Source organism: Lepidochelys kempii, chromosome 10 (assembly GCF_965140285.1).
Source record: "Lepidochelys kempii isolate rLepKem1 chromosome 10, rLepKem1.hap1, whole genome shotgun sequence".
Classification (NCBI taxonomy): Eukaryota; Metazoa; Chordata; order Testudines; family Cheloniidae; genus Lepidochelys; species Lepidochelys kempii.
Genome location: NC_136389.1, coordinates 23,184,747 through 23,196,979, shown reverse-complemented (window position 1 = coordinate 23,196,979; position 12,233 = coordinate 23,184,747). Strand labels below are relative to the sequence as shown.

At 42.6% G+C, this 12,233-nt stretch overlaps 1 protein-coding gene across 1 annotated transcript in view; it reads right to left on the bottom strand.

Annotated features, from left to right (window-relative positions):
- Positions 1 to 1,895, bottom strand: part of LOC140918001 (uncharacterized) — a 152,269-nt gene extending 150,374 nt beyond the window's left edge. The window contains exon 1 of the mRNA XM_078854475.1: positions 1,827 to 1,895. Coding sequence (XP_078710601.1) covers positions 1,827 to 1,887 — 61 coding nt within the window. The 5' untranslated portion in view covers positions 1,888 to 1,895. The remainder of the gene's footprint in view (positions 1 to 1,826) is intronic.
- Between the last annotated feature and the right edge of the window lie 10,338 nt (positions 1,896 to 12,233).

The window sequence follows — 12,233 nt, the reverse complement described above, 5'->3', positions numbered from 1 at the left end:
TAATCTATAAAAAGCTTGGTTTAAGATAATTCTCTTCAGTATTAAGAACAGCAGCAGTATTTATGCCTCTTCCACAAGTTCTACGCTAATGAAACATGCCCTCCAGTTATAACCGAGGTCCTCTGGGGCCCTTAGGTCAATTATTCCTACAGGAGACAAGAGTTAACAATACCTCTCTCTTTACTTACCATTGCTGCGCTTTTGTATATTTCATATGTCCCATCTGCCTTAAGGAAATCCTTTGGCAAACTAGCCCATCTAAAAACCCCATTCAGATTATTTGATTGAAACCACATTTTCTCTTCTCTTCCTATAGACTTTAAGACTGGGGGGGAGAGGGGGGAGGAATTCACTGTTTTTGCAACAAAAATAAGTGAGCAGCTTTTCCCTTTGGTATCTATTCTTGTATCATTCTTGAAGCAGAGTGAGAGCTTAATTCTCAGAAGAGTAAAATTACATTTCTGTCAAAATACATTTACCACTTATTTATTTTTCCTCCCCTACAAGATTCTGTTACATCTTTGCAGAAACTGAACTCGTTTATGGAAGTACAAACTTGAACTAAAGGAGCAAAATGCAAGTGAGTTGGTTATTGTTGTTCTAAATAAACTTTATCTCAGTTCAATCAGTAAGTAGAAAGCAAAAAGATTCCTAGAATGATGATTGTCTGTCTAACTGACCATATCTGGTAATGTCATTCTAGGACAACAAAATCTTGCTACATTTATAGACCTGTATAAATAAACCTCAAAATTCCAACTGCACTGCATTTGGAAAGCAATATAACTATTCTGATTCATTCTCTCACAATCCCGTTAGAAATTTAAAATACACAAAAAGAAAAATTGCAGCCGTACAAATCTAAATAACCAAGTTTGGGTCTAGAAATTCTTTGGAAAATGTAAATGGTTTCTTCTTTCTTGAAAAAGTTGGCTGGAAGCGTAGAAAGATACATTATCAAGTTAATGGCCTTTAAAGAAAATAAATCAGCAATTTCCTTTGCAAGAGCATTGAAATAAATGCAACACCCAAAAATCACACACAGTTCACCTTAATCATGGAGGGCTAGATTTTCAAGAATGTTCAGCACTCGCAGTTAGGATCAGATTTTCAAAAGAGCTCTCAGCACCTAAATCATACAGCCAGATTCTCAAAAGTGCTCGGCCCCCAGCTAAGCAAATGGAGCTGAGGAGTGCTGACCACTTTGGAAAATCTGGCCACTTAGTTTAGATCCCTGACTGGGAGCTGGTCAATGCAGAGTCCTGTGAATATTTTATTTTATTGTTTTTAATTGGTTATCCTGTTTGTTTTTGATTTAGGAAACAGCATGTGTCTGGATCTATTTTCAGCCCAAAAAATGGACAATATTGTTACAGTTTCCCTCATTTTCAGCTAGTTTAAGGACCTTTCATTTTCAAAATATTGTAATAACCATCATTTTTAAACATCAAACTAATGCAGCCTTTTACAAACTCCAATCATTCTGTAATGAGTGCATGTATCCACTACAGCAGTTCTATCGTTTTCCTGGGCTTCCCCAACTAATGCTGAAGGAAGATACAGTAATACTGTGCTCTTTAACATGTAGGATACCCTCCCACCTGCAAAAGCACCACCCAGGCAGGCCAGCAATACAGAACTGATGTACAGAAAGCCAAGACAAAGTTACTACAAGAAAGTATTCCTACAAGAGCTGCACGTCCCAACATAATTTACACTCTCCCAGATGCTTTGCAAGTGAGATCATTGCTGTGCAGAAACATTGTGCATTGGCGAGCGAGCAAGCTGCGATTTGAGCAGAGGAAACAACATTTTCTTCTACTTACGCCTAGGCACTCCTGCGACAACCACGCAGAATAAAAGGACTGAACGCAGCCCCATGACCATCCAGAGTGCCTCCTTAGCCCAGCAATAACAAACCCACATTGGTCCTCCTCTCAGAGGCAGCTCTGAGCCAGGCAGTGAAAGGAAACTTTCTTCACAAAGCAGGACCTGACTATTTCAACTCCCCTCTTCCAGCCGGAGGAGGGGCTGACGGGGGAGCGGGTGGTGGTGTGTGTATGGATGGGGGGGGGGAAAGAGTAAGGGAGGGGGAACATCTCAGCCACTAAGAGTTCTTTGATAACATTTTAGACCCACGGCTCCCACCCAACAAGGACCATTTCTAACCTATCGGAAAAGAGTCACCCCGGAGGAAACTGGAGCGTTCGGCATCTAAAAAGTTCAGACAGCCTGAACAATCCTGGGCAGTGATCGCCCTGCAGGTGATACATTCCTGCTGCAGTAATTACAGCCACGTGGGGGAATGGGTGAGTGCTTTGGGGCCGAAAGGAAGATGTTTCCATCGGGGGGAGCGAACAAGTGAGCTTTTCTCCCCTGTGCTTATCCAGGGTAGCAACATCCTCTTCGCCAAAGTGCCACTTCTCAGATGACTGAATGTGTGCCTAAAAACACAAAGACAGGCATGTAAAAAAAGAGCCCTGCAGGTAACTATGGGGGTTTAATGACATGCCGGATACATGGCTTCCAGCGTTCACTAGCCTAAAGACTTCCCCTGCAGCAGCTGCCTTGAGTTTGCTTTTTTTCCCCAGCTCCTGCTCCCCACCCAGGCCCTTTCCCCTGCTCTGCCTGGCATGCAGCACTCAGCCTAGGAGTTTCTGCACTTCCTCGTCACCCTTCCTTCCTTGGAGCTAAAGCTGGAAAGGACCTCTAGGGGTTGGCCCTGTGTAGCAGGGCACAATCATAAACAGCTAGGAGGCTGCCTGGTTTAGCAAGCAGAGCACCAGGGATGGGTGTCCAGGCCTCTGCTTCCAAGTTCACTATCGACAGTGCTAGGTCTTAGCCCCGCCTAACCCCAACTGTAAAACATGGCTCCCATGGGGGGCCTGCACCACAGAGGTGTTGGGAGGCTTGGCCTGTTCATGCACTTTGAAGTTACTTTAGAACAGCAAAGAATTATTTTGCTCTGCACTAAGCTCCCACGTCCTCTAAACAATCATATATGTGGCGGTCTGGTGCTGCTTTTGCACAAGGGATAACAATTCAAGTCACTGGAGTTAGGCTTTTCCACGCGGTAGGTAGTATCTTCAGAGCAGCAAGGATTACCCCCACCCTTCCTCCACCATTTTTAATGATAGGGGAAGGCAGATCTTCCTGCATATTTTGAAGGTGTAAAAGGCTAGGCCAATGAGAAACGGTGGAGAATCAGGTCCACTATGCTAGGCAGAATCAGCTCTAATTAGAGATGGGTCTAAAGACTGGAAGAGCTTGGACCTGGAGTTGGAATTTCTTATAATCAATCCCAAATGTTCTGAGAGAAAGACCAGTTCTGTCTCCTTATGGAATTTTTGGAAAACATTAGAGCTTGGCTATGAAACCACCCAGAAACTGCATTATAGTGATCTAGTAACTGTGTTTTCTTCAAATCTGCTGTGAGTTATTGAATTGAAAGCACAAAACTATTGCACACTTTATATGATACCAATTCATTTGGACTCAATGAAAAAGGTTGTAGTAAGTTACCTAGTAGTCAATTACCTCTGCAATTAGGCTGCACTCAGAAGCCCTAGGAGGCAATAGAAGCAGGGGAGGTGTGTGTTTGTGTTAGCAGGCTGAATTTGCAGCAGAATTGTTTTACTAGGACAACAATTTCTGCCTTTTCCAAATTAATGATGTTGCCAATTCTCCAAAATAGTCTGACTTCATAGTGTTTATATAATGAAAAAAATCTATTTAATAACTTTGATCAGGCTGTGTTACTGAATACTTTACCACGGCAAAAACTTTCACAGAAGTCATTAGCCTGACTCTCCTAAAACCTGCCTGGCCCGATGTACACAGCAGTATTTGTTTGTTGGATTCAGGTTGTTCAGCCCAACCCTCCTAGTAAAGAGGACATGTGAGACACATCAGGAAGTCAACATAAGCTAGTCTTTAAAGAAATTATTGTTTCTTTTTTTGAGAGTATGTTGATGTCATGTATAGCAGCAAGGTCCTGAGCCACCAAAGCATATCCCAGAACATGCATTAGCATGGGAGTACTCCCCTTAAAATTAAGCAAGTATGTAATTTAAGTGGTTTGCTGGAACAGGGCAAAATTAGTGTTATTGGCTTTGTATCCCTAACCCAGGCACCATAGACTCTGCTGGAGGGTAGTATGCAGGACTAGCAACACTGTAAATAACATTTCTAGTTATTTGTCTAGCTGGCTTTGTTTCACACTTAAAGGAACAATAATTTTACCCTATTTCCTCTTCCTTCTTCAATTAAATCTCTAAATGGTCCCAAAAAAACCTCTCTGCATTGCACACATCTTTGTAGTATTGTAAAAAAATGTAATTCATGGCTATTAAAACCAGAGGAGACCATAATGATCATCTAATGATCTCCTGACCTTAAACGTAAGGAAGGCTGCCTAGTTTAGTGAGCAGAGCACTATGGATGGGAGTACAACAAATAATTCCTGCATCAAACCAAGTAAATTTGTAGCTGAACTTCAGCATTGATTGTAGAGAGCCATGATACAAGTATTTGGACACCTATTTAGAATGACTTTTATAAACTACCCTCTTATAGCAATTTTTAAAATACTGGCAGTTCTATCATGACCCCCAGAATCCCAGCGCACTGAAAGTCGCAAATAGAACACATGCACATTACCATGTTAAAATGTATTGTGTATGCCAGCATGTATGTCATGGCTCAGTCCTCCTAAAGAACTAACCCCCAACCTTTCTCAGATGGATGAAGGACATAGCATTATAATATTCACAGGGTTGCTTATGAAGTTATGGGCGTTGGTCCCAGTCTTGCAAATTCTTATGCATCTCTTAATTTTAAGCACAAGTAGTTCCACTGATGTAAAGGCATTTGTGACAGTTCTTGGGGTTCCCAGGACTGTTGGTTTCCTGTCAGGCTTCCAGTTCGCCACCTGTTGCCTTTCTTGGGTGGAGACTCATGTCTCTCCCACTCTTGATCAGGGTATTGCCAGGCGGCACAGTTCCCTGCCTTCACTGCGTTACTCCCAGCAAAAGACAGACTGCCTCTGCAGACTTGCTTGCTGTCTCTTCAGAGACTAACAACAGAGTGATTGCCACAGTTATAGGTTACCACACAGCACTTCCTACGCACATTTACATTATTCTTGTAGTGAAGCATTACAAAGAAGACATATTAAAAGCAATAGAAGAATCTACACACATGCTAATAAGCTAAGCAGAGATCACCCCAATTCTAACATGGGTTCCGGCAGGAGCAATTCTTCAAAACCCCACAAAGGAGTCTCTTCTATGCTCACAAGTTCATAAGAGCCTCAGTTCAGAGCTAGCACACAGCCTAATTGGACCTCAGGGAGCCAAGGCCTTCCAATCCTTCCCTAAGGATTGGTGCCCTCCATGGACCAGAGGTCCTGTCCATTTGCTGCATCAGAAGGCCGTTAGCCTGTTTAAAACTAGGCTATTGATCCAGAACTCTTTTGTTTGTTGGTCCTTGGAGAAACCAGTTTGATCTAGTATATGCAAACCTCTCCAGTGGGTAGCTTCAAAGGGCTGATAACCAGAGGAATTATATTAGCATACACCATTCCTCCTACAGTAGTAACATACAATCTCACAACAAAACATTAAACACTTGCCTTTTAAATACAATGAACTCTAAATTAAATTTCATTGAATTAAGTTTAAGTTTGTCCAGGATATTGTCCTCTGTCACATTTACATCCAACACCAAAAGGCATACTTTCCATATAGTTATGTAATTCCTTAACTATTACCCATAGATACGTCTCATACCGATTATGAGGCTTGACAAGTTACAAAGTATCAGTCATACATTACCCTTTATGAATAGAGTATACCCTGCAAGACGTGTCTGGTGTAGTGAGTTTGTCAGATCTCAGATGAGCATTGTTTGCAGTGAACAGGGACCCTTTGCCAACAGGCCTCTGTGTCACAGGATAACTCATACATGTGAAATTAAATGCATATACAAGTGTTTCTAGGATCAAGGCCTATATTTGTGTAAGTGACTAGTGATTCTTGGTGCCAAATATGAGATGCCTTGAAGGGAATGATTTTCAGAAAGTGCTGAGCACTCTTAAGGTGAACTGGACATGAAAAATCCCTAACAACTTGAAAGTTTAGGCTCATATGCCTGAGGCTGAGTACTAATCATTATTTGGAGGCCTCTGAGAGAAGGGTACCTCCGTCCCATTGGGCAGCACCTGACCCAGACTCCCGTACTAAGCCCAGTACCAATCTTCAGGATCTGGATCTGCAGTATCCCACTAGCACAGAAGGGGAGGTGCCTGATGAATCCACTTATGGCTGACAAGCCCAATTCGAGCATGACACAGCTTGTTACAAGTTTCATAGATCCATGTGTTGTCTGAGTTAGAGTCCAAGATTACAGCACGCTGCTTTCTTCTTTCTTGCTTTGCTTCCATCCTCTGGGGATCAAAGCCCACCTGTTCAGTGTGGAAGGATGTGAAGTTGTTCAATGTCAAGGTGAAGTTCATGTTGAGCAGTAGCTAAAGCCAGATGTTCCTTCCATACTGAACAGGATTCCCTTCCCAGCTGTCTACCTTGACACTGAACAACTTCACATCATTTTTGCATACATCATGGTATCACCATTAAGGGCAACCCTGCCTTCTAGAGCCGTTCCGAATTTCGCTGTACAAAATATTCTTGGTATATGGTCTCCTCCCATTCTCCTGACATGACCAAGCCATAGCAACCTCCTCTTTCTGGTAGTAGTTTCTAAGTGGGTCAATGCTGCACCCTCCAATACCTCTGTGTTTGGCATTTTGTCTTCCCACTTTGTTTTCAGGTTTTTGCGCAGGGATCTCATGTAGAAGCTGTTTAGTCTCCTGATGTGCCTAGCATACGTAGTCCATGTTTCTGAGCCATAGAGCAGAGGTGACAGCATGCAAGTCTAATAGATTTGCATCCTCACCTTAGTTGATAGTTTGCTGTTATTCCATGCACGTTTTTCTAATAGCCCAAAATTCGTAGCTGCTTTTCTGGTTCTTAGTCAATTCAGTCTGACAGTCAAGATTTTTGCTGATCACTGAACCCAAGTTGCAAAAGTAGTCAATGAAGCCAAGAGATTTACCCTTCAGAATAACGTCAGACGCTGATTCTTCCTTGGTCAGGGATGAAATTCCTGACTGCCAGAAGCTGGGACTGGAGGACAGGGCATTAATGGATCACTCAGTAATTGCCCTGTTCTGTTCATTCCCTCCGGCACTGGCCAATGTCGGAAGACAGGAGACCGGGTAAAATGGACCATTGGTCTAACCCAGTATGGCCATTCTTATGTTCTTATATAAAGTAACAGTATAGAATAGTATCAGAGGGGTAGCTCTGTGTTAGTCTGGATCTGTAAAAACAGACGTATTGGAGCATAAGCTTTCATGGGTGAATACATGCATCCGACAAAGTGGCTATTCACCCATGAAAGCTTATGCTCCAATACATCTGTTAGTCTATAAGGTGCCACCACAGGACTCTTTGCCACTAGTATAGAATAGATATATCTCAGATTCCAAACTCCTGACACAGCAAACATTTACACACATGGATATTGAATCCCTGCTTACTCACTAGATGGATCTATTTATGTGCCTAAACCTTTGCAGGACCAGGGACTAAATGAATGAATGAATGAGACTGGAATACATAGAATCACTAGATCTATTGGTATTTGTGAGCTGAAAGGATCCTGAGTGTAATCAACAGAGAACACAGCAGCAGCATTCACAGCGTCCAGCGTTCAAGCTGGAAGAAGTATTACTATTAAATTAGAAACACTGCTTTATACTCCCTTACATTATGTGTCCATTATAAGGGTCATTACACATATTTAAGTTTCAGAGTAGCAGCCGTGTTGGTCTGTATTCGCAAAAAGAAAAGGAGGACTTGTGGCACCTTAGAGACTAACCAATTTATTTGAGCATAAGCTTTCGTGAGCTACAGCTCACTTCATCAGATGCATCCGATGAAGTGAGCTGTAGCTCACAAAAGCTTATGCTCAAATAAATTGGTTAGTCTCTAAGGTGCCACAAATCCTCCTTTTCTTTTTATACGTATTTAATCTATTTCCCTTAAGTTAAGTATCCTCACACCTTCTTGTCAACTGTCTAAAAGGGCCATCTTGATTATCACTACAAAAGTTATTTTCTCCTGCTGATAATAGCTCATCTTAACTAATTAGCCTCTCACAGTTTGTATGGTAACTTCCAACTTACCTGTATATATCTTACTATCTGTTCCATTCTATGCATCCAATGAACTGGGCTGTAGCTCACGAAAGCTTATGCTCAAATGAATTTGTTAGTCTCTAAGGAGCCACAAGTACTCCTTTTCTTTTTGCGTATATAGACTAACACGGCTGCTACTCTGAAACTTGTCATTATAAAGTTGAGTAATAGCACCATTGAGCCCCAATGCCGAGAGTCAGGGTAGACAGAGCACAGTATTGCTATCTTTGCAAGACTTAACTTTAAGGAATCTAGTATGTTGTTCTTATAATACCAAGAACTGAAACTTTAAGTCAATGCAAAAAAAATATAAAATGTTCAGTCAATCCCACATAGTGACTTTAATAGCTGCCCTTAAGAGAAAATTCTCCAGCATCTTCTCAAAGAAGCAAAAGCACAGAGCAAATTAAGCATAAATTTTTGTACATGCCATTTTACACACACATACACACACTCTCTCTCGCATTATGCCCTGGGCCTAGGGAACACACTTTCTTTGATCTCCACTAGGTAAAGTACATCTGACTTAAATTCCCCTTCCTCCATTATAGGTCCTACTGCCTAGGGAATAACATGAGCACCCTCTTGTGGTGAGCAATTTAACACCTGCAAACATGAACTGCTAAACAAAAAGAGTATACAGCCCAATGGATGAAGCAGGTGATCTGTGGTACAAAGGTTCCTGGTTCAAACCCTTTTAGGGTTCATTTTTATTTCAAGTGCCTCAATCTTTTCTTCTGAAGACTGAATGGGATCAAGACAGCTTTGGCCCTCTTTAATACTGTCCAGTAAACTAATAAATACTTTAACTCTTAAAGAATCAGCTAATATTGGTTGATGAAATCTTACAAAAGTCTGCAAAGCCCACATGACACCAGGGTGGTCTCACTACCATCCACATAGTATCCTTTACCATAAAAAAAATGAAGATATGACGCAGGGCCATTATAACTGCCCGTGACAAAAGATGGAATCTGGAGTAAGGGCCTAGCCTCTGCTGATTCACAGAAATCTGCTGTCTTGCTCTCCAAGGCATTAATCTCATTGTGATCTTCTGCATGTCAGAGTGCCCAGCAAAGAGAACATAAGGAGAAGAGACATAGGAGCCATCAGAGTTAAAGTCACAGATGAAAATCCCATGTAGTAATCAATAAAGACGACTGGTGGCTCCTGCGAATTCTCCTGCAGAAAGCCATGAAGCCAACTTGATTCCATTGGTGTCTATGAACAACTAGTGAATTAAGGTCCTGTGTTGTTTGTATTAATGCACAGCGAGCTGGTACATAATTTTTTTAAAAATCAAACATTACAGAACACAGCCACGAGCACTTCTATAAACCGCAGCAGTCTGCAATTCCCTGATTTGTTTCTGCAGTTGAGAGATGCACTTGTCAAGGTGAACAATAACCAAATGTCTCTGCAAAATACAAGGAACCTTCTTACATAACTGCTGCTCCACACCATCTGCCCCATCAGAAGCAAAGGCAACTCCTGGTACACACAAGTATGTGAGTGTCTGTCCTTGTAAACTATTCTGATGCTTTTGTGAGACCTCATAATTTAAGGTTTCAGAGTAACAGCCGTGTTAGTCCATATTCGCAAAAAGAAAAGGAGAACTTGTGGCACCTTAGAGACTAGCCAATTTATCTGAGCATAAGCTTTCGTGAGCTACAGCTCAATGCATCCGATGAAGTGAGCTGTAGCTCACGAAAGCTCATGCTCAAATAAATTGGTTAGTCTCTAAGGTGCCACAAGTACTCCTTTTCTTTTCTCATAATTTAAGTTCATTTATTGCTGAATTTCTATGCTGTGCTTTAGGATCACTTGGTTATTTGGTATCAGATATATACATCTGATACAATATTTTGAGTCTCCTCATGACCACATCATCAATCATCATGTTCCTGTTGTACCTCGGGCGTTTAGGGCAGTGACAAAGCTCCTCCACTCCTGTCTGCTTCTGGCAAGTTTTTCAATGGTTCCCTATGACCACATTTTAAAGCATTTTATTGAAAGATTTAGTCAGATGAGCTTCTAGGTATAAGAGGCAAAAGAAAAGAAGTCGAGGGGGAGAAGGTCATCACATGTGGCAGAACAAATGATTCTCTCTGGCAAGAGATTTTAATTTCCCAATGGACTTTACCTGAACCCATTCTATAGTGTGCAGGACTATTTTTAAGCTCTCCAAGCCCCAAAAGAACCTGCTCACCACACAGATTTAAATTCTTACACCCTTAAACTAGAGAAAGACAGGAAAGGGGGGGAGGAGAGAATCAAGTTTGCATGAAAGGCTTTTTTCCCTTAAGCCACTAGATCTTAATGTTCTCTCTCGTGTGTGTGTGTGTATATATATATATATATACACACACACACACACTTTTTTTTTTTAGTGGCCTGGTGAAAAGACAGTACATTAGCAGTGCATTCTTATATGTCAACAGCCCAGCTGCTGGAGGATTACATCAGAATGTAGAAGTCACAAGAACCCCTTAAACACTCATCCTGAGATCACAGGTTTTACATCTTTTAATTTGATCATGAGATCAAGGGTTGAAAACATTTTAAAATAGGTAGAGCCACAAAGATTGGTTTACTATGAAATACAAGTAAATCAAGTTATACATGAGAAGTGTATGTCCCAGTGTATAAGTATCATTTAGATTTTTCCTTTTTAAATTGTCAAGATGTTGTTGCTCAAATATGAAGTTCATTAAAACTGGTGTAGGTTAATGAGGTCACATTGCTGGTGCCTCACAAGTTGAGTTGTGATTAGACAACCGCTTGTAATGAGAAGTGCTTTCAGAAGGAATGCTGTGAATACCCACTATGTAAAAATGGTTTTGCTTTTACTCCACAAATCTGTACCTTACATGTCATCAGTTGATAGCTGCTTGCTTTCCTTTGGTCCTCTCAGCAAGTCTGATTCCATTCTGGCTTGCACATCTTCAGATTTAACTTGTCAGTTGCTCAGTACCAAAGCCTATTACGTTCATATCTCCAATGCCATCGTTTTTCTATGCGGTTTCCCTCTTTTTTTTTTTTTTTTTTTTTTTGAGGTTATTGCTGATGGCCATCCAGGCTGAATGTGCGTCACAGGGTTCAGTTCCTGAAGGGAACCATGCAGCTCAGTCCACAGGGCCTGCCAAAAAAAAGGCATGCTACCCCTGCAAATGGCCCCTCCTTGCCTTCCCCTTTGTCCCCTCCCTCTAAGATTCCACAGAGCAACCCTGTTTTCCCACCTTCAGGGTCTTCATTGCTCGAATCTCCTGTGCATTTATTATTAGGTCAATTCAGGAGTGACTTCCTAAAAGGGGTGGGGGGAGGAGAGGCCTCCCTGCCCCAGCCACACTGGAAGCAGCAGGGAGCTCAGACTCCTCAACCTGCATGGGGAGAGGGTCCTCCTAAGAACAGCACCTGGCTTGTGTCCCCTCCCACAGGTCCTGCACAGAATAGGTGGAGGGTCCCTGGCTCCCCACTTGACTCTTACCCCAACCCGGCTTCCAGTCAGGCCGCAGAGCTGCAGCCTCGCCCATGGTAACAGCCTCCCAGGCAGCTGTGGGGAGCTGTGACCCTCCATCTGTCCTGGGCAAGAAGTTTGAGGGTGGGGACCACAGGCTGGGAGCTGCTCTCTGCCCCCCCCCCCCGCCCCCCCCCAGGCAGGTGGAGGGCCCAGAGCTCCCCATGCCGCTCTTACCCTGGCCAGGCTCCAATTTCGAGCCTGGGGGGGGGGGGGGGGGAAGGAGGAGGAGCAGGGGGCTGGGCCCGTGGCAAAATGTGGATGGGCCAGGCCTGTCCACTTTCAAAAGTGGGAGGACCATGGCCTGTTGTCCCACCTCCGGGTCAATTTACTGTTGTGGGTTTTGGAAAGCTCTTTAGGGCAACTAAATACAAGTGTTCCCCCCTATCTAGATTAAGGCCAAAATGTTCCCACTTGGGACCTAAAGTTAGGCACACACATTTTCCTCAAATGTGG